This window comes from Diuraphis noxia, unplaced genomic scaffold (genome assembly GCF_037042655.1).
Source record: "Diuraphis noxia isolate RWA-SAM2 unplaced genomic scaffold, SU_Dnox_SAM2 contig0002, whole genome shotgun sequence".
Classification (NCBI taxonomy): Eukaryota; Metazoa; Arthropoda; class Insecta; order Hemiptera; family Aphididae; genus Diuraphis; species Diuraphis noxia.
In genome coordinates, this window is record NW_028301712.1 from 73,712,495 (window position 1) to 73,739,469 (window position 26,975).

At 29.1% G+C, this 26,975-nt stretch overlaps 1 protein-coding gene, 1 long non-coding RNA gene and 1 pseudogene across 5 annotated transcripts in view; 2 read left to right on the forward strand and 1 right to left on the reverse strand.

Moving 5' to 3' along the window:
* Nucleotides 1–478: 478 nt before the first annotated feature.
* On the forward strand, nt 479–26,521 carry LOC107172022 (sodium-independent sulfate anion transporter-like). Of its 4 annotated transcripts, XM_089221499.1 has the most exons (14): nt 8,204–8,379; nt 8,451–8,742; nt 20,018–20,139; nt 20,466–20,719; nt 20,842–21,037; nt 21,138–21,358; nt 21,497–21,704; nt 21,811–21,978; nt 23,097–23,258; nt 23,514–23,654; nt 24,988–25,133; nt 25,197–25,361; nt 25,430–25,590; nt 25,661–26,521. In XM_089221499.1, the coding sequence occupies exons 3-14, from the start codon at nt 20,028–20,030 to the stop codon at nt 25,698–25,700; spliced, it is 1,974 nt and encodes a 657-aa protein (XP_089077625.1). In that variant the 5' UTR covers nt 8,204–8,379; nt 8,451–8,742; nt 20,018–20,027; the 3' UTR covers nt 25,701–26,521. The 4 variants fall into 4 exon arrangements, with proteins under 4 accessions (XP_089077627.1, XP_089077625.1, XP_089077624.1 ...); XM_089221501.1 differs by lacking the exons at nt 8,204–8,379; nt 8,451–8,742 and adding an exon at nt 479–616; XM_089221498.1 differs by having other exon boundaries at nt 8,204–8,742.
* Nucleotides 8,758–10,907, forward strand: LOC149058901 (uncharacterized; annotated as a pseudogene).
* LOC149058902 (uncharacterized) overlaps nt 18,945–26,975 on the reverse strand; it is a 33,188-nt gene continuing 25,157 nt past the window's right edge. The window contains exon 3 of the long non-coding RNA XR_016190589.1: nt 18,945–19,356. This is a non-coding gene — a long non-coding RNA (uncharacterized LOC149058902). The remainder of the gene's footprint in view (nt 19,357–26,975) is intronic.

Below are 26,975 nucleotides of genomic sequence, written 5' to 3' on the forward strand. Positions count from 1 at the left end.
GCTGATGACTCGGTGAAATTGAAAGAAAATATATATTTATTTACGTATATTTTGGTTCTGCGGCATGATGAGCTCTCATATCTACATGACATAGCGCTGAATGAGCAGATATTTAAAATTATTTGAAAAGTATTTATTTTTGTATTTAAAATTATAAGAGGTACTCTTTGAAAAATATATTTGAGTAAATTTTAATTCAGGTATAAGTATTGTAAAGCACTAAATCTGATAGGTGATATTACCTATATTTTAAAAGTATTTTTAACAAGTATATAATATTTATCAGATTGAATGCTAAGAGCGCTGATAAGGGGTGGGAATGTTTTATAATAACTACTTATATAATATGATAGTCGCTACTTTGGTAATTAAACTTGAAATTAAAAAAAAAACCTTGTCACGCCAATGTACGATTAATTTCATGTGTTTTTAATGTTTTTCAATCAAACAGAAATTAAACTTGCAGTCTACTCGCGTTGTTACTGTGTGATTGAAACAATTGTATTTGGTCTCTCCGTTTCGTCTTCGACGCTGTGCTGTGGTCGAACAACATAATATTATTTTATACATAATATACGGTATACGTATCTATTTGGCGTGAGCTTATGCAGAACAGGTATGATTAAAAAATAGTATTATTACACATAATTATTATTTCGGGATCGATAACACATCTATTTAAAATTTTTAACTATAGTTATATCAAATATAGGTTAAAAAAAAATTAATATATAGTGTATAAGTAGATTCAGTCCTGAAAAATATAATTTTTATCTAAGGATATTTGACACTTCCTTGAGAAACGAAAAACCGAAGAGGTTATTAATAATAGGTTTTGTATATACGAGTAGCTATAGGTACTTCTGTATTGTGTATTTGAGTAGGTCACTGCAGTAATAGAAGTAATGGTTTATGGATGTGTGTAAAATGTTGGATTCAATGATAAATCAGCGTGCTAGACTCTAATTTCTAAGGATATTTATTATTTTATATTTTTTTTCCTCTTGATAATATATGGTAGGTTTATTGGCAGAGTTATTGCCGAATTAGTGAAATTGATAAACAGCTGTCAGATTTGGATCACGCTAACACCTTAGACGTTACCTACACTTGAAAAAATGTAGGTACCTATGATTAACTAATAAATAATCGTTTACCAGTTGATTTCATACATTGTTGAAATCTTAAATATCTTTATGTTCGGGAAAAGACGGCGTGTGATAAAAAAATGAAAAAATATTGACTTTAAGCTTGGACCAAACGGTAAATGTATAAATTATAATGATATGACAAATCATTTCCGTTGTTATACAAGCAATGGGTTATAGCTGTGGGAAAATTAATTTTATAGAATACTCAACAACACAGATTTTTATTTCTTTCGAGGTCTTCAGAACTATTATTATTTGAGGAATCTATGTTTATATTTGTCTATGTTGAACTATTTTTTTTACTAAAAAAAATCACATTTAAATTACATTCTAAATTGTTATAAAATTAAATATAGTATCATATTTTATTGTTGTTGAATTATATAAGTCAATACCGACGTAGCCATTCAGGTACTGAGGTACTTACATTAAGTTACAGTAGAACGGTGTAGAAAATAATAGGTTCGTAGAATAAATTTAGCTCAAAATTAGTCTACGTATTTTGTAAATTGAACTGTTATGATTTATAATAATAGTTAAATGATACAACAACTATTGAAGCTTTAATGAATAGGTAATGAACATAGAAATCAGAGTGAGTTTGACTGCCGTTGGACAGATATACAAATGCAAAATATGTTGACCGAACTCCGATGGTATTGCACATTTTCATAAATGTATATAATATACATATAACGTGATATAGTGTTGCTAACATAGGTAAAAATTATATTAAAAATAATAATGCCTTTTGTTTTCAATTTGTTAAATATGTATGTGGACTTAGGCAAAGATATTTTTTGTCTGCAAACACATACGTCATTTAATCGTAATTATCATTCCGATGCAAATATATATCTACTATATATATCTACGCTTATCTTATGTATATAACTAAACAAGGACTTGTATTTTTTTAATTCCACAATTAAACGAAAATAATAATATAGTCTTTGTGTGTGATGGTGTGACATAATAATTTAAGCTATGTGCCTAATTGGGTTTGTTTTGCAGCTTTGTGCTGCATAATAGTGTAAATATATTCATATTTCCTGCATGAATATATTATATTATCGTCATGGTATAAAATACGTGTTTGATAAGTGATAACTGTAAATAATTATCAAACAGCGAGATAGAGATAATTTAATATTTTACACTCTATAGTCTATGTGATTGTTGTATCATATATAGGTATTATACTTAAACGCAGTGGCTTATAGGTATAGGATTTAATTCCGTGGGAGAGGGGGGGGGGTTAGAAATCCCCAGTCAGAATTTCAGACCGTATAGTTAATAATAATAATTCTGCATATATGTAGATACGCTTAATTTTATTTATGGGGGTGGGAAGAAGTAAAGAGGAAGTTGAATCCTTAGACCCCATCCGCTGCTAATAACGGTTCTGTAACACCAACGAACGACTTCGATAACCAGAAGAAGTCACGAGACTATGAATTTTTAAAATTAACAGTACCAAACTAAAAATTTTGTTTCAATTATATTTTAGTATAATTATAGTTATCATACGATTAGAGAAAAAAAATGTATTCTTTATAGAAAAATAAACTGCAGCAATTGCATTGTTGGTACCTATGTACTAGTCAACACAATTTAAATCGTCTAAAAATGTCTAAACTATAACGATACAAAGGCACGGTCTGCGGTCGAATGACGCGTGTTGTAAATAGACACCTAACTATACACCTATAGGCTATAACAGATGTAATACTAATTGTGGTATATATACAAGAGTCAGAAATAACAGAGTGGTTTAAAAAAAATATAAGAGGAAGCATCGAAAGTTGTCTTAATAAAAACAACAGAATATTTTCATAGGCAAAAAAAAAAGTAATATGTAAATAAGTAAAAATATCATTTACAACCACGGTTATCTACACTGTAGATAACCGTGTTTACAACTAAAGTGAACCCCCCTGTACTCTTGCAGACATTTCTATTTTCTAATATATTTTAGTCTGGGTCCATGATGATGGTCATGACTGACTAGTGATAAATATCGTACTTTACTGTAGTAATTTAGCATAATCTAAGTGTCATAGTAGGTAGTATACAATATATAAGATCAGCGTATATTGCTTAGACGGGTCTTAGAGTTCATCGCTTGTTTTTTATAACAATTTTATCATGCTGTATTGTTTCACGTGAGTTAAAATTAGTCTAATTTTCTATTTTTTTTCGTTTTGCTATTATTGAAATATTTAACAAAAAAACACAATTACTATATTGTATACTACTATTAGTACTATTACTATGATATTATGCTTTTTAATTTATATGTTTTAATTGTTTTAATGACATATTTTTAAGGTTAACACAAAAAAATTGGAAATAGATTAAACTAATGGTTACAAGCCGATGTAATAATATTTATTGTTTATACTTGAAAAATATATCCATACCTACTCCATAATTAAGAAGACAAATTATAAAAGTAATCATTGTAATTCTGTTAATAAATGCTTAATTTTAAGATATTATGCTTAAAGAATCATCATTTTTACCATGCTTTATTTCTATACTTCTTTAAATATAATTAGGTATAGTAATTTATTTTTTACCTATGTAAATCATTTGAATAAATTTAAAAATATTTGATTTTCATGAGTTAAAACTAATGTCATATGTGAGTCATCCTACAATAACAAAACCTATAACTCATAAGGGTTGCAAAAAAAGTTATAAACACTATCCGAGTCTCAAGGAAACTATTTAAATAATTTTTGTTAAAAATGGTAGGTATATTTTTAGTCTATATAGTGGATAAAGAAAAAATGATTAATTTATAGAGAATAGATTATATTGTTACAATCTGAATAATCGGTATTATAGGTTTTTAATAAATAGTTTGATTTTTGTTGTAATATAATCATTAATAGGACTTAAACTTAATCGTATTATACTCCTAGCGACCAGCATTACTGTTAATTAGGTAGGTATATATTTCAAAACGAAACAACTCTCGAAAAAATGTATACTAACTAGTAACTTATACAAAGAGCAAAAATCAATAATAAATTAAGAACTAACTTAACATTGGTGCTAGACAGGTTTGACAGTGTGGGTAGTTGTCTCCAGTGGCGTATTTGAGGGGGGCAATAAGGCATTGGCCTTCCCCTCTCCCCGAGTACCAAGAATTGTTTATTTTTTTACTGTTTTGTGGTAGCTAGTTAAATTATTTTATTTTTACTGATGAGAATTATGACTAGGACGTACTTGCCTACCGTGTGTTCCCAATTCCACCATGAATTAAGATAAGATTTATATTATGTTAAATGGTAGTTCCCACCAAAATAAATACGGTACCCAATTTTGATTATATTTATGAGTTTTCTTATTTATATACTAGCTTTTCTACATAACTACCTATGCTAACATCTCTTGCTGCATGTACTAAATTAAGTAATATTTCATTTTAAATTTTAAGTCTTTAAATAACAAAGTTATGTTATACCTTATATGACCATATATCACTGATAATTTTTAAGCATAATTTGAATTAATAATTCATAAACTAATTTTCTCATTTGCTATAACTGACCAATAAATTGCACACTTATGTTCAAATACTGACCTGCTTATTTACTTATGCATGGTAATTTCATTATTTTGTTATACTTTGCTTTTTCAATTTAGGTTAAAAACTTGGTTGCGATCGAGTGTGGGACAAGATCGCTTAGTTGAATTGGTTTTACTAAATATTCATAAACACAGACACAGACACATTCAAATACATGAGGCCATTAATATGTTTGCTGCCATGAAAAAAAGAAATATAGACCTTATATTATAATTATTTCATGACTTCCTATCTGTGACTATATTATATTTAAATTTAAACTTCTGAACAATAAATAAGGTTCTTTTTATTTTGTTGAGTTTATTTTGAATTATAACTGAACAAGTTTGAACCAGTATCTAAAACCCTAACCAATTAAAAAAAAATTTATTGTATTCAAATTTCCTTATATTTTAATAGCTGAGAGATTTTTGTATTTTTCCTCCCTCCCCCCTAAACAATTATCTCAAATATGCCTCTCTTGTGAGGTAAACTCTGTTCCCCAAATAAAGTTTATAAATTGATGAAAATATAAGACAATCTAATACCTTCAATCATGACGTGATATTAATAAATCATCTCGAAAAAATACAATGATAATAATTGACGGGGACTGACAGGACTGTGTTACCAAAAAGTCTGCTCCCTCTACCAGCAAATCCTGCGCATGTCTATATGATGGCTATTGGCTACTTATTATTAATTATATTAGTGGATGGTCTCCTCGATCGAAGAATGTTTAATTACCATACAATATTATTTAATGTAAAATTGTTGTAAGTAAATCATTTTTATTTTTATTGATCTTAATTACAACTTCTGTTCTTATAGTGTCCATTAGCTTATTTATTTGTTCACACTAATAACTTTTAATTTAATTTTGTCAAACAGATTGGTTTATGTTATAAACATTAATATATTAGTAATTTTGTTTGTACGGTGAATCACGAATCAACCATAATTGTTTATAATATAATGTGTTTAGTATATGGCTGTATATTATTGTATAGTAAACATTAATAAACGATGACAAAAAAAAAAAAGTTATAAACATTAACGTTTTGAATTTGTTATGTTGTACTCTGGGTATGATACGTGTGGATCATATAGGTGGTGTTATAATATTATTGTATGTATTGAGTTGATGGAAGCGAAGTAGATAATATAGAAATAATAATAATTGATAAAAATGTCTGTTAATTGAATTTTATATGAGTAAATATAAACATTGATTATAAATACAATAATATATTTATAATCAATGATATAATTAACTAGCTAAATATTATGCAACACATTGAAATTTGAGTTTAAAAGCATAGTTTGTGATGTAAGTATATAATTCATAAATCATGTTTAATATGATAATATGAATTAACTATTATTATAGATATTAATTACAATACATATTTAGTATATTTTAAACAATCGAAATTTGAACTTATAAATATTTAATTTAAACTCAATAAACAATTAAATGTATTTATATTTAGGGCTACGCTGTGTAGTCTTAATACTAAACTGTATTTATTTTATGAATATATAATGATATTGGATTTGGCATTTCGTTAATAACTACTAGTTATTAACCAGAAATAAAAAAAAACATAGAATTATTACCTACTTCTTGTATATATTATATATCGGTAAAAATGTTTACAGAAAAATAATACTATATGTAGAGGTACATTCTTCACGTACGTCTGTATCCATGTAATCCTGCAGTCCCACTAAGCAGATTGGAAATTATTTATGAATAATGAAATAATTCGTGTCTTCGTACTTGTCAGTTATGCGAGTTGATTTGAAACAAGTTATGACTTACGAGATGATCACTACATAATAAATAGCAGTAAATAGTAATTACAACAAGAAATACTATTCGATGAGTTTTATTTTTATTGTATCAAGTCAGTAATTTATATAACTATTTGTTAGTTAATTTATATTATTTCAGTTAATTATAATATTTAAACAATGATTTAATTTCAATCATTTTTACGAAGTAACCACGTACATTATACACTTCTCGGAGTAATATTTTCATATTTTTTTTATATTTTTCGCAATTCATCTATAGTTATTTTGGCATATCTCTAAAAATTGTTTCCAATTGCATATGTGTAAGTGTTGGCGTGTTGGATAATTTCGGTAAGATTTTATAGGGAGAATAAGTGAAGGGGTAGCTTGAGGTTTTAATCCACTGTAAGCCTTAAATATTTACAAGTTCTTGGAAAAAAAATATGCGTAGAACTTTATCGGCGAACTGTATGACCTTTTATAATCCGCAATATTTTGTCACTTTTGATGAAACGTAAAATTTAAGAACACATACTCTCAAAAAGAGTCGACCGTGGATTAGTTTTCAATAACATACAATTATAACTAGTATTTCAATTATGACTATAGCCATGGTCACTGTACATGCCTAAACATATTTGATAATATAAGTATATAAAGATGATACTAGATGAGACAATAAGTGAGGGCCGATGTAATCGTTTAAAGGTGATTTTGTCTAAGAATTAATCATTAATCATTTTATATTTAACATATTTTAGGTACCCGTTAATATTTTGACGTTCAAGAGTTGTATAACAGACACGTTTCAAATTTGGACAAACATTGAGTAAAGGTACCAAGTGTTAAGTAGGTATACAATTAAGTAGGTTGAAGGTACTTATAATACCTATGTTTACTAAACGTTGTTCACAATACCTAAATGGCTACATATAGGTGTATATTATTATTTTCTAGGGTCTAGGCCACTGGGGATACCATTATACCGAGTAAAACGAGCTGTGTATGTGTGCGTTATACTATTTGTTGGTGCTTTTTAGAAACGGTCTTTTCGTTTTTTATCATTACTTTTTTTTACTTCTCGGTAAAACATTAACCAAAAATGTTAGTTTATTATGTTATAAGAATGGTTACGATCTTACAACCAGGAGACAGTAACAGTTATATAATTACGAATTATTATTATTTTTTTTTTTTTTTGAAAGTTAAATTCAATTGTCTACAGGTTTATTTTCTTAAGACATTAATCACATGCTTGATATTTTTTGTGTTTGAGTTGAATCGTTATTTATATAATTATTAATTATCACAAGTTATTAATACCATAATAGGCACCACAAAATGCGACAACAAGGATGAGACACCAGCAGCTAGAGTGCTATAAACCGACCATCGTTCGCACGTGATGGTGATAGTTTACGAACAATCGTCAAACGATAACACTTTAATATATTAACGCTAATGAGTATTAATATATAATGCGGAATGTGTACACACGCAGATAACCGTGTGGATGTTTAAACGATGTGACCGTACGAAATATAAATTAATAAGCATATATATATATTACCCCAAACGCGCGCGCATGAACACGACAGCAGCGTAATAATAATAATAATAATAATAGTTAATTATTATAACAATATAATACCTAATAAATAGTCGCACTGAACGACATTTGACCGTTAGTGTAACATCGGAGACTCGCGTCAGTGTCCGATCGCATACGCGTGTGCTTAAAATATATTGTATTATACGAAGTCATTCGAGCCATCATGCAATAATTATTTAACTTCTTTACCACCTGTGCAGGGCAATACTTGTGTGTATCGCGACCCATCGTATTGTGTACAAACCGCTATAATTAATACGATATTTAAACATTACTGGACATCGACTCATCGATCTGTTTTTTTCAGAGATATAAGGTTTTATTTTTTCCGGTCGTTATTTTCAACGGTATCGATCCGATTAATATAATATAAATAATACTCACGTAATATCGGCGATCGTTATGATCTGCATTAAGTAAAAGGATCGTCGGAAAAACAAGAACAACACCACATAAGTCATAACCGACTATATGGTCGTCTTCAGCTTACGAGTTACGATATATATACTTCAACACAACATACTACAATAACACATATATCTACATAATATTATTATATTACACTTATACCGTTTTCGGATTGGGAGTCTTTTGAGCAGGTAAGTACCATTTGATTTTACGAGAAAAAAACGTCATGCGCGATGAATTATATTTTACATAGGTATCTAAACCGTTAAATTCGTAGACTCAAAAATATTTTTAACAAAAATACTTAATCGTATCAAAACAATGTTTACGAATACAACGGTTAATTTATTGGAAATTTAATACATTTATTTTGGAGTAAGTACGCGTGTGTCTCAAATTATTAAGGTCTCTAACAGCCTAACGTATAAGCACGGATCCAGTGAAAAATTCTGATGATTAGGGGGGCTATGATCTTGTTAAAACACAAAACATACAATATAGTAACATCGACCATAAATACAATATTTAAAGTAGGTATTTATAATCAATAGTAGACAATTGGTAGTATCCAGTAGTTGGTAGATATATATTGGAGAGAGGCAAGCATGTGTGGGTACTTATTATACTTATACATACTATATGTACAGGATTGGGCAAGATACTCAAAAAAGAGTATTGAGATACTTTACTTTGGAGTATCGCGATACAAGATACTTGATACTTGGCTTTAGAATAGTCCAATTCAAGGCGCGTGTGTCACAGATAATGTATATCTAATATATAAAAAAATCTCGTGTCACAATGTTTGTTACCAAACTCCTCCGAAACGGCTGGACTGATTTTCATGAAATTTGTTGTGTATATTAAGTAGGTCTCAGAGAGTGATGTAAACTATTATTCACATCCCTATTTTTATTTTAAAGGGTGGCTCATACAGGGATTTTTTTAACCTACTACAATTTTTTTTTTTTATCGAGTTGCCGTTGGTTAACAAACATATTAAATTATTATTATTTTATTTTTTATTTTTTATATTTAATCGCTGTTTCATATATTTAATCAATGATGGCCACACTGACCGATCAGCCGCCGTAGTCGCCGCTGTCGTCTGACGTATTTCCATATAGATATAAACATAAATTAATTAATTTAGTTTATTATGAACTTTAATTGTATCGATTTGTGCATTTTGTACAATGCCAGCTGAACAAAATCAAATAAGACGATTAGAAGCGCGTCAATTCGTAGTTGACACCACGCAGAGCAAATGACCGACAACGCCAACAAGTACATAGAGCATTTACATCCAATTCATTCCTTCGTCTAGTATTCGAGTATTCGAGCCCTATATTGAATATCCGTAATATTACGCTCATTCGAAAGTAGAGATTGGTGCTATGGACAAGGAATGTCCGCATTGTAATGCGCTGAAGTTCAAAAATGAGCCAGCTGGTATGTGTTGCGCGTCAGGAAAAGTGCAACTATCGGAAATTGAAACACTACCTGAACCATTGAACGGTTTACTTATCGGTACGGACCCAGATTCTAACCTGTTCCTGAAGTCAATTCGAACATTCAGTTAATGTTTCCAAATGACATCGTTCGGAGCAATAGAAATAGTTAAAAATAATGCTGTAAATGGTCAACATCAAAGGTCAAAATCAAAGGCCAAGTTTATCATAGAGTGGGCTCATTGCTACCAATGCCAAACGAACCACATACATTTTTACAAATTTACTTTATGGGCGGTGAGGACTCCGAAAGCGCACTTGCCAATCGTGTGGATGCACGTTGTAGTTATAATAACCTTAATTCTCCTTTTGCCAGACGCATCGTCAGTGATCTGGACGCTTTATTGAATGAGCACAATGAATTGTTGAAATTATTCAAATCACACATGCCCAAATTACAAAGTGACAATCACGCAATTGTCATCAATCCTGATAAAACACCAGCTGGAGAGCACATTCGTAGATTCAATGCACCTGTAGTTGACGACGTTGCTGGAATCATGGTTGGCGACCGTACAGCTATGTAATGACAATTATGCGTATAATATTATACTATGACAATTATACGTGGCATGTTCTCGCGTGGGCAAACCATCCAGTTTGTTTGTGTTGGCTAAAGATGGATTTACTAAAAATATCGTACACTCTATCGCACTAAGAGACTGACAATATTTTTTTTGATTCATATAATTTATGATAGAGATGTAATTTTAAATTTATTAGTTAAGATATAAAAAATACAATGAATTCAAAAAATTAATATTTGGTGTTTTGTTATTTTTATGGGCGGTCATCTTTCACAGTGCTCCATTCATAATCTCTCAGTCATATACCAGTATACAACATTCCCACACACTTACAATAAAAAAAAAAAGCACACACACACATCATTGTAAAATCAATACATTCATCACTTCGTTCAGAATCTAAAATAGTTTAAAATGTATATCATTTATAAAAATATATTTGTTTATGTTATCAATAAAGAACTTTGTAATTTACTCATTCATTGCAGACTATGTTCTATTCTTAATCCCGAGGGTTATATTAATTATTATTAGTGACATTATATGAATATTAATTTGACATTCTCAATAGTTTACTATACGCTATGATCTCCAAAACCACTAATAAACTACAAATAAAAAAAAAAATTATTTTATCATAGGTATATGATAACTAATAAGTAATAATACTATACACGGCCTCACATTTATAACTATATTTTATGATTTATCGGTAGTGGGTTGAAAAATTATTTCCAACAATCTGCAATATTAAATTAAAATATTAAAATTTCTAGATTATTAATTATTATTATTATTTATTATTGATTATTATTTTTACACAAGATACAAGATACAATTGTATCTAAGATATTTATATCGAAGATACTGCCCAACCCCGACTATGTAATTTGCTAAGCATGCAGCTCATTGTTCACCCTCGTTTTCTATTTAATAATCAATTTATTTAAATTCTGATTTTTGGGATTATTATAACTAATAACTAGTGTATCGGATTTATAATATGTATAAAACACAACACGTTTTTATCGCTATATACTTTAAACTCCTTAAATGGATCCTATACATATATAATTGAATATTCGAAAATATGATTATCAATCAAATAGTATGATACCTATTAACTTAAGAATGCCAACAATCGGAATTTGAATAAATTCATTATTAAATGAAAAAAATATTAGTGAGAATTCATATTTCATAGTGAATTGCTCTTTATTATATTAGGTATTGTAATAATGATAAATTATAGTTGATATTAATTGTATAATATAGGACATAGGTACAGTAATACAGTCGAATATTAGAATAATTATTAATGTTAATGCTACCTAGGCTAACCTACCTGTTTTATTTATAACTAGCAATGTCCACTTTAATTGTTTACTTATACCATCGAATAGATTAAATATATTTATGGTAATATTATATTTTATATTTATATGTGCCGTAGTGTAAAAATTTGTTAACGTGTAAACGCACATTTAAAATCGTATAATTCTTATAAAATAAAAAGGTAGATAATTTCAGTTACTCACATATAACAATTGGACAAATATGATTTTTGCAGAACTATACTAAATTCAACACTAATTGAAGATGTATTTATTTCTTCGACAGTAAATGATAATAATAATAATTATGATTATTGTCTATTGAATCTTATATTATTACGAGGTCTGCAGTTGTAACTTGTAAACTAATACTAATAGTAGTTAGTTACTAACACTTCAGTGTTTATGTATATACTAAAAATAGGAGTAATAGTTTAAAAAAAAATAATTGTAATATTTTAGGTTATAGCAGGTGCCTTAGATCCTATAGCAATTATTAAACACAGGCAGTTATAGAAAATTATAAATTGCTAATACATTTTAATTAATCAGTATATAGTTATAAAATCGACATAGGTAGGCCCAACGTATTCAAATTTTAAATCTATTATCATTAGAACATACATTTTAAAAACTTAGTTATTTGGAAAAATTGGACGTATACACAATGAAATTAAAAAAAAAAGCTATCAACTTGACTATTTATATAGAAAAGCTGGTTTTCATTTGAAGAACGATTTTTGTTTAATCACAGAACACTCCTTAAGTGGTATCAAAATATGCCCTTAAATTAACTTACTTATAGATTTGAATAAATAAATAATTTAAGGAAAAATATAGTTGAGCATTCCTGGCGAATCACTCTGTATATTATGAATTAAACAAATTAAAAATAAAATAGGTTTAATAATTATGAATTAATTGTAATGAGATACGTATGGACTTTAAGATTTATACTCAACTAATGATTTATGGCTCGTATTACGTCTCAAAATTAGTATTATTAATTTATGTGTAACGTGTATTTATATACTTAAATGATTTAATACTTTAATAAGTATTAATCAGTATTACAATTGAAAAAAAAACACATACCTAGGTAATTATAGTTACCTAGAACTAATATTTTGTTGAATTTTATAAAAAAATATATTTAATTTTAACTTTGTCGTTTTTGTAGGCTATATATAAATATTATCTTATCGATATTGTCTTCATTTGATTTATTTTACGGTGCTGGAGTAAACAACTAGGAAGTTGACTAATAAGTATTATTTGAATTTGTGATATTAACTGTTTTTTCTAATATTATTTAATAAGTTGTGAATTTATTATGTTTAAGAAAAATAATCTCTATAAATAAGGATATTAACTAGAATTTAGGGAAATCATCCCTATAATTTATAGGAATGAATTCTTACATATTTTTTTATAATTAAATAAATCATTTAATATAGTATACTTATTACTTATTTAATTGTCGAGACAAATGGTTGTTGTTACTTTTTAATAATAAATAATAAGTTATAAAAATATATTTGTAATTTTATTTCTAATATTTATGATAAAATGTATTGAGGATTTTAGAAAATGAAATCATCTGTATATACCTGGTTTGCAGTATTCTTGACTTTGTTTCTTGTCGATAGACTTCTGGGTCTAATCTCTAAACTAAAATTATTTAAGATAAATAAATCATGGTCGCAATGAATGATAATAATATGAGATTATTTAACCTTACCAATCGGTAGATAAAAACTCATATAAAAATAATTCGCGATTTCAATTAATAAAATTGTATATTATGATATAAATTCATCAATTAATCACATATTAATGCAAAAATAAAAAATTAGATAACCACTTTGCTTTATAAGTCAAAAAATTCACATTCCAATAAATAGTTCAAAAAGATTCGAAATATTTTTAAAACTATACTATGTAGGTAATATAGGAAGTAATAATATGGACATATGGTGAAAAATTAAGATTTAAAGTACCTACGGTTGTTTGTTTTTGAATTGAAATCGAATAACAATATCGATTTGGTCGAACAACGGATTTGCGTATAAATATCCGACTTTTCCTATTTTTTTTGCCCCCAATTATTATAAGCACGGCCGGAGATTTTTAGATTCTGAGCGGAGCGAGGAATATATTGATTTTACCATGACGTGTGTGTGTTTTTTGTGTGTCTTCACGTTTTGTGGCAGTAAAAATTCTTCGATTTTTGACTTCAGAATCTTGTTAGATCAGAAAGTGAATCTAGATGGTACTTATTTTATTTTTTTTTTTTTGGGGGGGGGGATGTCAGAAGTAAAAATTCTTAATATTTTTCTAAATAGTTGGGATAAACAAATTAAAGAAGGAAAAAATGGAAATTTTTATGCACAATCAGTTTTCGAGAAAATCAATTTTGGTTTTTGATGAAATTTAAAAACAAATCACCATAGATACAACCAATTTTCACCGAAAGTTTATATAAGTATATTCTATCCACCATGCAATTTTCAAAATATTTTGATTTGTTTTGAGCTGTTTACTGAAATTTTAATTTTTCAACTTTTTTTTTCTATAAATATCGATAAAAATTTATTTGTTTACAAGCATTCAAAATTTGAATTTTGATAACATACGTACAAATCACAAATTATTTTAAGCTAGAAATTCATAAATTTTTTTTTAAATCTTAGATTTGATAATTTTTAATAATCTATAATAAATCTTAAAAAAAAAAAAAAATGTCCACAGGAAAGTCAAATATTTTAATGAGTATTAATAATAAGTAATAATAAATAATAATCTATAATATATCCTAGACAGATAAACCGTCTCCGCTCAGAATCGTTTTTCGTATACAATGATATAATATCATTGGATTCAAATTTAATTCCATACATTATAGTAACCCACTTGTAACCTACTGTACAGCAGAGTGACATCCACGAATTACCACCTTTTTTTACATTTGATCCTCCTAAGAATCAACCAGATTTAATTTCCTTAATTTCCAGAAAAGATAATATTCAAGATGAAAACCTATGAATTTTTACTGCTCAAGAGAGTCATAATTATCATAGAACAAACTAAAAAGGATATTGTAAAATAATTTCACTCATCGCTTTGTTCAGAATCTTAAATCGCTATAATTAATCAATGATAAATTACTGTATATGTCTACAGGGGCGGAGTGGAACCTAATTTCAGGTCTGGAAAACATATTTTTCCAGCCCATTGGCTCATCGGCCAACTATTTCAGGGGTTAACTATAGACTTGAAAAAAAAATCAAATTTAACTTATAAAATTAACAAATATGTTTTTTGTTTTAATATTTATAATAATAATAATATTATAATAATACAAATTTAATGTCATAATATGTACTTTGTATAACTAAACTATAAAGAATTTGTTTTCAATCAACATTAATGACTCCAAATGTTTGGTTGTAATTGAATTGCTCAAACTGTTTTTAAATATTTTTAAGTAGAAATGATCTTTTATAGGCCACTTGGGTACCGGCAAAGTAAATAATAAATACTGATATAAGCAATGGATAATATAGGATAAACATTAGAGTAAAAATTACACTTAATTAATGCATTGTAATATGTAACTATAAAATTCTATAGTTTTTACATGTTACACATGGTTTTGATGTCTTTTTCCTCATCTTCATTTTCTGTGTACCTACTTATTATGTACCTATAGTTCTTCAGCACATTCATCATCTACAGATGTCTGTAATGTCACTCCACCCCTGTATGTCTACTCTTTGAACTGACATTGTCTTATTGTAGATTACCCCTTTATTTACATATAATTTATGAACATATCAAATATAGGGGAAGATGGGGTATTACCGTTTGCGGGGCAAAATCGTATTATCGGAATATTATCAATAATTGTTATCATGGAAGTAAACTGAATACACCGATTTGAAACGTTTTGTTTGTTATTTATTGAATATGATAGTACACGTGTTATGATATCACGTTTTTAAAATAAATACGTTTTATATATTTACATTCAATTACTAAAATATTATCAAAATTTCAAAGAGTGAACTTTTATATGCGAAAAAATTGTTCAGGTATGCCATATTTATTATTCAATAGCTAATTAAGTGTAATTTACATTTTTAGTATAAATACATTAATTTATTAATTTAATGCTTGATATGAAGCTCGATAACTTTTAATAGTCTTGTGGGGCAAAATCGTATGGTTATACACTATATAATAACTATATAGGTACTTAGGTAAGTTTTATATTTTGTTGTACCTACTACTGCCAATGGGAGTAGGTTTTATCGCATATTGTGTTGTGTTATTAATTTGTTGACATTTTGATAAATTGAAAACAATGTTTAGGTACATTTTTAATTAATGAAAATGAAATCATACATAACTTACTACCAACTGCCTAATTTTAGTTAAACTTTACAAGTTAATTAAATAAAAGTCCAATATCAATTAATAACTTACCAATAAATATAATGAACTGTGTTTTGCTATTACAATTATCCTCATACGATTTTGCCCTAGAGTACATACGGGTAGCATCTGGGGTAAAACGGTATTTTTCTCAAAAAAAGTAAAACGCAAATTAAACAAATTAAAAAAAAAAAAAAAATAGAAAAAAGTTTCGAATAAAAGTTATAGACTATAAGTTTTTCTATATATACCAGTTTAAAAAATTTAATTTCGTTAAAAATTGCATGATTTATAAGCCATGGAAGCTTAACCGTACGGTACTGCCCCGCCTTCCCCTACATAAGCGAAGAGTTCCAGATTTATTTCTATATAATAAATTACGGTAGGAAAAAACTACTTGATATAGTTCTTGTTCGTAATTATTTACTAAAGAGTAAAATATACTCCATGATTCGTGACGATGGGTGTGAAATTGAAACTTCTGGTCCTTTACTCCTTTAAACGTTTTTTAGATTCTGAGCGGAGCGATGAATAAATTGATTTTACAATGACGTGTGTTTTTTTGTGTCTGTGTACACGTCGTACACACGAACTATAAAAAAAAAAGAGAAAAATAGATCTAATATTATAAAGACACTATCAAAATAAAGATATAAAATTATAAATAATGTGTTATTTTTTCTTAATGTACTATAACATGTTATTATTATAATTACCCCCCCCCCCCCCATATAAAATTCCTGTCTACGGCACTGGTACACGACATGTTGTCGAAATAGTATACTTCGATTTTAAATTTTAGTAGCTTTTCCGATGGAAAAGTGAATCTAGTTGGTGCATTGGTGAGTTCAAATTTTAAAATTCCTAGTAGTTTTCAAAAGCATCGGGAAAACAGGAATTTTTACACCAAATCAATTTTTGAGAAAATCTAATTTTGATATTGGTGTAACTCTAAAACAAATTACAGTAGACACATGCATTTTTTTCTGAAAGTTCATACTGGAATTTTCTGTACTTGATACAACTTCACAACAAATATTTCAAATCTTTTTAAGTTATTTATAGATATTTGAAATTTTTGATCTTTTTAGTTTTGTTTTTTATAAATGACAATACAATTTTATTCTTTTGGTAAAAAAGCTTGAAAATTTGAAACAAGACTCTTAATATGGTGTTGTATCAAGAATAATAATTTTAGTTACATAGGTGTAATTTAAAAATATTATTCGTGCGTACTTAAATTTCTAGAGTATACTATATAATAAATTGTATAAACCTACTGGCTACAACGAATGATTGAGTGAGTCGAGTAGCCCGAGTAGGTACATATAATGAATCTGATTTGACAATATAATTAATATAGTAGGTACCTATAACATATCCTAGACTGATAAACCGTCTCCACTCAGAATCGTTTTTCGTATACAATGATATTATATATCATTGAATTCAAATTCAATACCATCCATTACAATAACTCACTTGTAACCCCTACTGCACATCAGAGTGACATCCACTAACGTACGCACTTTTTTTTTCATTTGCTTTGTATGCATACGTCTAAAAAATAAATACCGTCACTGCCATAGCGTACGACAATAAACAAAGACGACTTAATAGTCGTACATTACTACAACAACAATAATCAATCTTGAATCAATTGAACGAAAAGTATTATGCGCGTGTAAATTTGTCTCTCATTGATTCGATTATTTTTCTGTCGATAAAAAAAAAAAAAAAAATGAACAAATAAAAGATAGATACAAAACCTTGGACCGATACTGTATACAGTTGATTTATTAATTGTTTGCCATCAGATGGACCATCCGGGTGTTATTTGTCACACACGCGTGCGCCATATTTATTATACAGCAATTTATTAATCATTATATTATTCATGTTGTTGATATAATAGTTATATGCGTTTGGCTAATTTTAATGGGCCCTATAGCTATACGCAGCTGCAACACTCAAACGTTGACCCGTCAATTGTAAACTAACAATTAAAACATTGGTCTCTTGGTCCCCGTGAAATGAAATGTCGATCTCAGTTTTCACACGGCGTTTGGTCAGCGGAATAATTATTTTGAGCGTAGACTCTGCTTACTATATTATATAGGTCGATACGGCCCCGGCGCCTGCGTTCTCTCCTTATCCGTATACACTGCCCCACACACTGACCAACGTCGTTCGTACGGTGCGGATGGTGACCAGAGGGTACCCGCTGAACCGGTGTGGTCCGCATGTTCGGTTTGGGGCGGGAGTATGACGCGGTACGCACATCGATCAAGTTAGCAAGACGTACTAAAGTACAAGCCGATTGCACACTCGTCCACACTTTCCTTAACCGAACACACTACCATCTCCGGCTCAAGTGGGAGAATATCGAAGTTAATATGATAAGACCATAGACTTCTTCGTATACTACCTAACTAGATAAGGTACTCATATTATATTATTTACATTGTTATCAGTGAACGGGGTCGACCGCTATTTTGTTGGATAGCATACACAAAATACATAAGGAATAAATGGAATTATATATTTTTTTTAAAGGCGAAATAAAATAATGATGACGAAATGATCTATATAAAATATTTTTATTTTTTTTTGTTACATTTTTGTTTGCCACAGTATTTTTGACCGTGTAAAGGCATACACCAGTTATAGGACATCTATCTATAGCGGCTCTCAACACCAAGCTTAGAATAAAATTAAATATCATAGTAATAAAGCGCTCCTCAAAAGTAAAATATCATTCCTTGGTGGCGCTCAACTGAACAATAATGTTCTGTGTAGTGTAAAAAATAAATTATCCTTCATTTATTGTAAACCGTTTTATATAGACATATCTTAATAATAATGTGGTTCGCTTCGAATTAGCTTCATAAATTTTCTGTTTCCAAAATTAAGGATGGTGATCACCCCTGTGATATGAAAACTGCAAAACTTGATTGAAATTTTGTTTCATACAGCATTTTGACATTTAACACTAACTGAAAAAGAAATAATATTTTGAGTAAATTAAAGTTCAAAATATTATATATATATATATATATATATATATATTTACAACCATTTAAATGAAGAAATACACCATAAGGACACATGACTGAATATAAAGGTTTAAGCTATTATTGTAAATACTAAATTTCGTTACTAACATTTCGTAGTGTTGGAATCGGAAATTTTTTAAAGGGCAATTTTGCCGACACGTCGGCCTCGTTAGAACGGCTCGCAGCCATGAGACTTTCGGTAAAACGACCACGGTAATAATTTTAAGAACAAATTAACTTTGTAAAATAAAATATAATTGGCTGTGGTCTCCCCATATCAACACTCAACTCATGAATCACTGTAAACACTCCACTGACAGCTTTATCATCCGCAATCTCTTTTTGGAAATATTGTATCAACAATACTCCAGCAGTACATACATATACATTATACACTGATGCATAAAAAAATTCTAATGGAAAATTTTTCGCTAAGTTTAACCACTTAGCGAAAAAAAAGTTTTATACCATTGTATAAAATAATTCTATACAGCGTGTATAATACCATGTATAATACGATTTTATACATTTTTATTATACAATTTTACATCACTAATAATAACTATGCCATATTAAGTAAATGTAATGATTTAATTTCCAGATTATTCTAAATGACTATTACAAACGATGATAATGATCGTCACGAAAACCGATGTGAAAATATGGAGGTGAACGATAATAATTTAAGATCTCAATATACGATAGGCAGTAACGACTTCATACGTAAGTCAATACGGATCATGATAAAATTAATAAAAATCAATTAAACAATTGATGATAAATTACAATACCTATACCGTATAATAATATAGTATATTATATACGTCTATGATCTATTACGTCTTATAAACTTTAACTATTGATAATTTCTGATTACTCGAGATTCGCAATAGAATAAGGCTGCTAAAGAAGTGACTTTTGAATTGAATCGTTATAATATTAATTATTAACAGTTTTTAATTGAAAACAGTTAGAAATTAATATTGAGACGCATCGTGAAATATTCCCGTTGAGAGGGGAAAAGTCGATGTTAAATTTGTATCACACAGTTGTAGACGAAGTCGGAGAAAGACCTAAGAAAAATGTCAAAGAAAAATTTCACGAATTCTCGTCGTGTCTGAACAGTAATTCAAAGACAATGTTTACGTACAAAACAATCACCAAAAGACTACCGATTTTGCAATGGTGGCCGACTTATTCCGCAGACGACGGTATCGGAGATCTTCTGGCGGGCATCACAGTCGGTCTGACGCTTATCCCACAATCGATGGCCTATTCCGCTCTAGCCGGTCTGCCGCCACAAGTAAATATAATTGATATACATTATACATAATATTATAACAATATGATTTTTCTTTTTCATTAATTCATCCGATTGCTGTAGTTTTGTAATATGCTTACCGGTGCGTTTGATTTCGTTTCCAGCAAGGTCTTTATGGTTCGTTCGTCGGCTGTTTGATATACGTCTTCCTCGGTTCCTGTAAAGAAGTGCCTATGGGGCCGACGGCCATCGTGTCGCTAATGACGTACAACACGCTCCACGGACTCGGACCCGTGTACGGCACGCTGCTGTGTTTCTTAACAGGTGTCATCCAATTGATAATGAGCGTAGTGGGATTAGGTAAACGTCACCGAATGCGCATAAGCCGCTTATAAATCATAATAATTATGCGTTTAATCATTTATTACAAATTATACTTTCTCTGATATTGTCGCCGTAGGCTTTTTGATCGATTTTATTTCCGGACCAGTGAACTCGGGGTTTACGTCGGCCGTCGCCATACTCATCATAGCGTCACAATTCAAAGACTTGATTGGCATCAAAGCCGCGGGCACAACGCTATTGGACATGATAATATCGATATCCAAAGACATAAAAAATTTCCAAATGGGTGACACATGGCTAGGGATAATTTGCATTGTTATTATTCTTCTGTTGAGGGTAAGTACCTAAATCATAAAACGCGGGTCGCGGGATTTAAATACCTACGGATACGTTCATTATGTACAACGTATTAGGTATCGCTTACCTACATCGGTTGCCATGTTTTTATGTTCACCTGTTTTTGAAACATTTAAGAGAATGGCTCTGTGTCAAATCGGACCCAAAGACGTGAAAGAACAGACCACGTTCCACAAAGTAATGAACCGATCCATGTGGATGATCGGCACATTCAGAAATTCGATTGTGGTTATCGTTAGCAGTTACGTGGGTTACATGTACATAACCTCAACGGGGCACGACGTGACCTCTGACGAAATACCACCGATACCGTTCAAATTGGTTGGTAAGTGGAAACGAACACTGAATATCATACACACTATCGTGAAGGGTAGTGTGGGTAGGTAGTGGGTATCCGTATCAGCTGATTAAAATGTGATTATGTGTTGCAGGTAAAATACCATCGGGCTTGCCAGAATTCGATCTTCCGAAGTTTAGCATCACGCGAGATAACGGAACTACAGTAGGATTCTTTGAAATGGTCTCGAACATAGGTTCTGGAGTTATAGTGTTACCGATAATTGGGCTGATTGAAACAATTTCTATATGCAAAACGTTCGGTCAGTTAAATAATATAAAACATTATATAATATAGAAGTTTTAGGTAAATTTTAGACAGAGTCTTGTAAGAGAATGGTTAAGAGGCTGTGGGGCGTGGGCATTTGTTAATTATGGGCGTGATGTGTAAAAATAAAAGAACCTCATGGCCCTATATTTAAAAAAAAATAAGTGTTTTTGGTAGTTAATTTAAAACATTACTGTTTATTAGGTTATAAGTACCATACATACCAATAGTCAATTAAAATTTTTAATTATACCTAAATGTATTACACAACATATGTATACTTTAGTAGTTTTACGCTTATCTAACCATACCTACTCAACAATCAATATTTCAGTACTTATAACATTTTTGTCTATTGGATTAACGAAACATAATAGGAATAATATCGACTTGGCACTCAGAGTAACTATATACTTATATATGAGTAAATTATACTATCGAAAAAAAAATAAAGAATTTTAATGCTTAAGTTGTAAGGGCGCAATTTATTACTATCAAGTATCAACAAAAATTTAATTACCTTAATATATTCCACGTTTTTTTTTCGTTTAAACCGACAGCAGAGGAGGATCTGTATGAACACTAGGTACTACTCCTCTGCTGCCCAATACATACCACCTGTTGTATTAAAATAGCTTTCTGGCTATTGCAGCAAAGTGCTTTTAAAGTGTTGATACGTATACATTGTCATCAATATGAAAATATTTCACATGAATATCAGAACATTGCTTGTTGCATTTTAAGCGCTTGAAACAGCAAAAATCAAGTAAAAATTCCAATATTATATTATGGCTTGTATAAGTTGTACTTATTACTTATTACTTTATTAGTTATTAGTTTTATATGTAATATTTGTAATAAAGATAGGACTACTTATTTATACTTAATCAGGTCAAAATAAATTATAATATTTAAATTTTTAAGCCGTGTTTGGGTTTATACTTACTGAAGTTCTTGCAAACATAACGGTCGGTTGATGTAGACTGAAGAACCTAGCAAACCTACGACCGACTTGATATGGCTATGAATTTCGTAGTTTTAAGTTTCGTTAATTCGTTTAAGTTTATTAATGTTTGTGATACTAACTAATAGATATTTTACGTTGTTCTCCAGCCGACGGTAAACCTGTCGACGCCACACAAGAGTTACTGGCCACCGGTCTGTGCAACATCGGCAATTCGTTTTTCCACGCGTATCCCGGCTCTGGGTCTTTTTCCAGGAGTGCCGTGACCGCAGCTAGTGGAGTTCGAACTCCGATGGAGGGCTTATACGCTGGTGAGAATAATGAGAATGATATCATTCATTAATAATAACAATAATTAATAATACTCGTAATAATTCTAATGCTCAATAGCTCAATTATAAATGGTTGATTTTCGTAAATATACGTGAAAAATAAAATGAAATATTGTAGTAAAATAGACAATAATAGTGCTCACAAAATTCGATCTCACGCTACACGTCGTAAGGCACTGTCGTTTGTTAATGTTAATTTTTATTTAAATCGAAAACTCTTAATTTTTTTTTCAGGTATTTTGGTTATCGTCGCCTTGCTTTTTTGTACGTCCTATCTTTACTACATACCAAAAGCTGCTCTCGCAGCGATCATTGTTGCCGCGGTCATATTCATGGTTGAAGTGCGCGTGGTCAGGCCTATTTATAGATCGAAAAGTAAGTACATGGTTAATTTTAAATTAATATTTATAATAGAAATACGACGAAATCCATCAAGCTTGTATATTTTGCGTGTCCATACATTTATTCGATAAATAATTTATCAATTCAAATTTTGAATTTTGGTAGGTATACCTACAACTTAGGATATTTTCGAATACTTATATTTTTAAACTATTTATGAAGTGCCTGATGCCTGATGCAACATACCTACTCTTATCTTTTTCAAATGAAGACCAAAACACCTTTGTATGAAAATGTTGAGGTATCTAAATTCTAAATGAAAATGAAAATGAATAATTTTTGAGTTATTAAAATGTGTATATTATATACATTACATAAGTAATACTGGTATAGTTTTTTTTTTTTTTATTAGCTTTTTATTATAAATCTAGCTCAACAATTACAATACGTTAGAGTATTAACAATCAATATAATAAGAAGAAAAAAAAGAAAGAAAAGAAAACAGTAGAATAATAGTAAAATTAAGTTATAAATAGCAAAAGATATAAAAAATTATATAAACAAAAATACTCAGATAATAAAGCCAGCCTCCTGAATAAAAGAAATAATAATAATAATAATTACTTGTTCAGAGTTGGAATTTAAAATGGAGTGGAGATTGAAAGGAACATTTAAGACTGGTATAGTTAATAGGTACAGTAAATTAATTTTTAAAGTTGGATAATTATAATAAATTGTAAAATGTGAATAGATTATTATAAATTAGGAACTATGTAGTCATAAATTAAAATCATTTTCAAATAACCCCATATCTTCTAAACCTATTATTTTGGATCTATGATTCTTAAATAATCTCAAAAACTATTCGTTTGAATTCCAATTTAGATAATTTAAATTTAAAAAAAATTAATTGATTTAACAACATATTATAGGAAAAACAAAGTGGTTTATTTATCACTTTATATTTAAAATCGTGTGATTAATGAAAATAAAATATTGAAAGGTCAAAATTTTCAGCAAAATAAACTCTATAAAATAGGTATCTTTATTTTTTTTAAACTTTTTACCAAAAAAATGATTAAATTAAAAAATAAAATATTATACATGTAGACCTTGCTTGTATATGTGAGTCTAATAAAAAAAAAAACAACAAATTTATGATATATTTATTATCTCAGGAGATATCACAATGAGTAAATACTCGTGGGATACTCTGTATTATACCTAGTACCTATTTAAAAAATTAGATTTCTAATGAATTCATAGTTAAAGTAAAAAATGGAGGTGACTGGTGAGCATGTTTGGTGAATTACTCTGTATTTTATATTTATACATATTTTGTTTACATTTACCGATTTTCTTTTAGAAAGTGATCTCATACCCGGTTTGGCGACATTTTTCGCTTGTTTGGTATTACCTCTGGAAATAGGAGTTTTAATAGGTATTGGATTGAATTTGGTTTCGATTTTATACCATGCGGCAAGACCAAAATTATTGATCGAAGTACATAAGGTACGTTAGTGGAAAACTTTAACGCAGTCTTGTTTTTCATAAGAAAAAAAATCGTGATTACAGACGAGGGACGGCATTAACTATTTGATGGTTACGCCAGACAGATGTTTGGTTTTTCCTTCGGTAGATTATGTGAGGAATTTGGTAATGAAACAAAGTTTGAAAAGAGAACTTCCCGTGGTCATCGACTGTTCACATATATATGGCGCGGACTTTACTGCGGCGAAGGTCTGACCAACAACGACGTGAATTTTTACAAAAAAATATTGGTATTCATTTTCGTGTTTTTATTCAAGGTCATCGAGATGCTAACACAAGACTTCTCTAAAAGGGGTCAGGCTTTGTTTTTCTACAATTTAAAACCAAGTGTGGTAGCCGTGTTCGAAGGAGTACAACCAAAAGGATTCATAACGTTTTATCATAGACATGACTTAGATCAGTTGTTCCAGAGATGGAAGTCAGTAACAAGAAATTAATGGTTTTATTGAAATACATTTAAAATGACTAAAAAAACTATTAATTTTTAGGCAGCAACGTCAACAAATCGAAAATTCGTCAGCAGACTGATATTCAGAGTTAGAAATCCATAAGGCGCATTTTTTTCTGTTAAAATCAAAGTTGAAAAAAGATCTTATGAATTAAATTTATAATTTTAATATTGGTTTACAACTATTATATTATACATCCACACATATTTTAATTCCATTGACAGCATTGGTATATCTATTTATACTTATTTATAATAATTATCTAATTATTTTCCATTCTGTACTTCTGAAATGTTTTTAATACTTTGTTTGTATGATTTGTTTCGTTTATATTAACTAGACACTATAAATCATTATTTTTAAGCAGACGACATACCAATGCATTTTTTAATATTTTTAAACTAGATAGTAAGATATATAACACTTTAGATTTTATTTATTTATATTAAAATTATTACAGTAGAAACAAGCTGCAATTTTTTACTTCGTTTAGTGTTAATTTATTTTAATGTTGACTTAAGCAAAAAATTTTCTTGGGAAAAAGAAATCAAAACCTAATACGCCAAAAGAGAGAAATAAAGAAAGGGAATTTTTGTGGTTTTGTTTTTTATCGAACATTTATTTCGTAGTCATTATATAATATTATATTTAGAATTTATTGTGTAACATAATACATACAATATATATAAATATATATACATATGAAATGTGTATTTCGTATTGCCATGTCAAACAATGTATTAACATATTATAGCTATCTATTAAGTAATGCGTGTTTTTGTAAATGACAATATTATGTCCTTTAAAGTTTTATAGAACGTAATATAATAAATTATTCACATTATAAATGGTTATCAATTAAATCATATACTGTTCATGAAATGATTGTTTATTACATAATTCTTTGTTTGTGTTTCATTTTGTGCTCATAACGTTTTGTTACCTATTTAAAAGTATATAAAATGTGACACGTGTAGTATAATAATCCTACATAATTTTACACAGCGAACGATAAACATTGTATTTATCAGTTTAAACATTTAACATTTGTTGGGTTTAATTATTTTAAATTTTAGCTGATGTCCTAAAATTAGATAAAACTAAAAACGAGTGTATATTATCCTTGTTCTTAGACCATATGAATGTTTTTTTTTTTTTGGTACTGCGTTACTCTGTTTGTTATAAGTCTATTTGTGAAACTAGAGCGGGGATGCTTTGGGTCTTTAGCACTCTAGTAAAGTTAGGTTCCATTAAGTCATAAAATACCTGAAGCTTAAGCTTCTCCTTGTTCAAATTTCTAGTTAGGTACGCAGTTACGCTGATGGGCTGATGTATAACTTATTAGTATCAAATG

Coding starts and splice junctions, on each gene's coding strand:
- LOC107172022 (XM_089221501.1), top strand. CDS start 20,028: ATGACTATTACAAACGATGATAATGATCGTCACGAAAACCGATGTGAA. Junction 20,720..20,841: donor TAGCCGGTCTGCCGCCACAA/GTAAATATAATT, acceptor TTTCGTTTCCAG/CAAGGTCTTTATGGTTCGTT. Junction 25,591..25,660: donor CAGTTGTTCCAGAGATGGAA/GTCAGTAACAAG, acceptor ATTAATTTTTAG/GCAGCAACGTCAACAAATCG.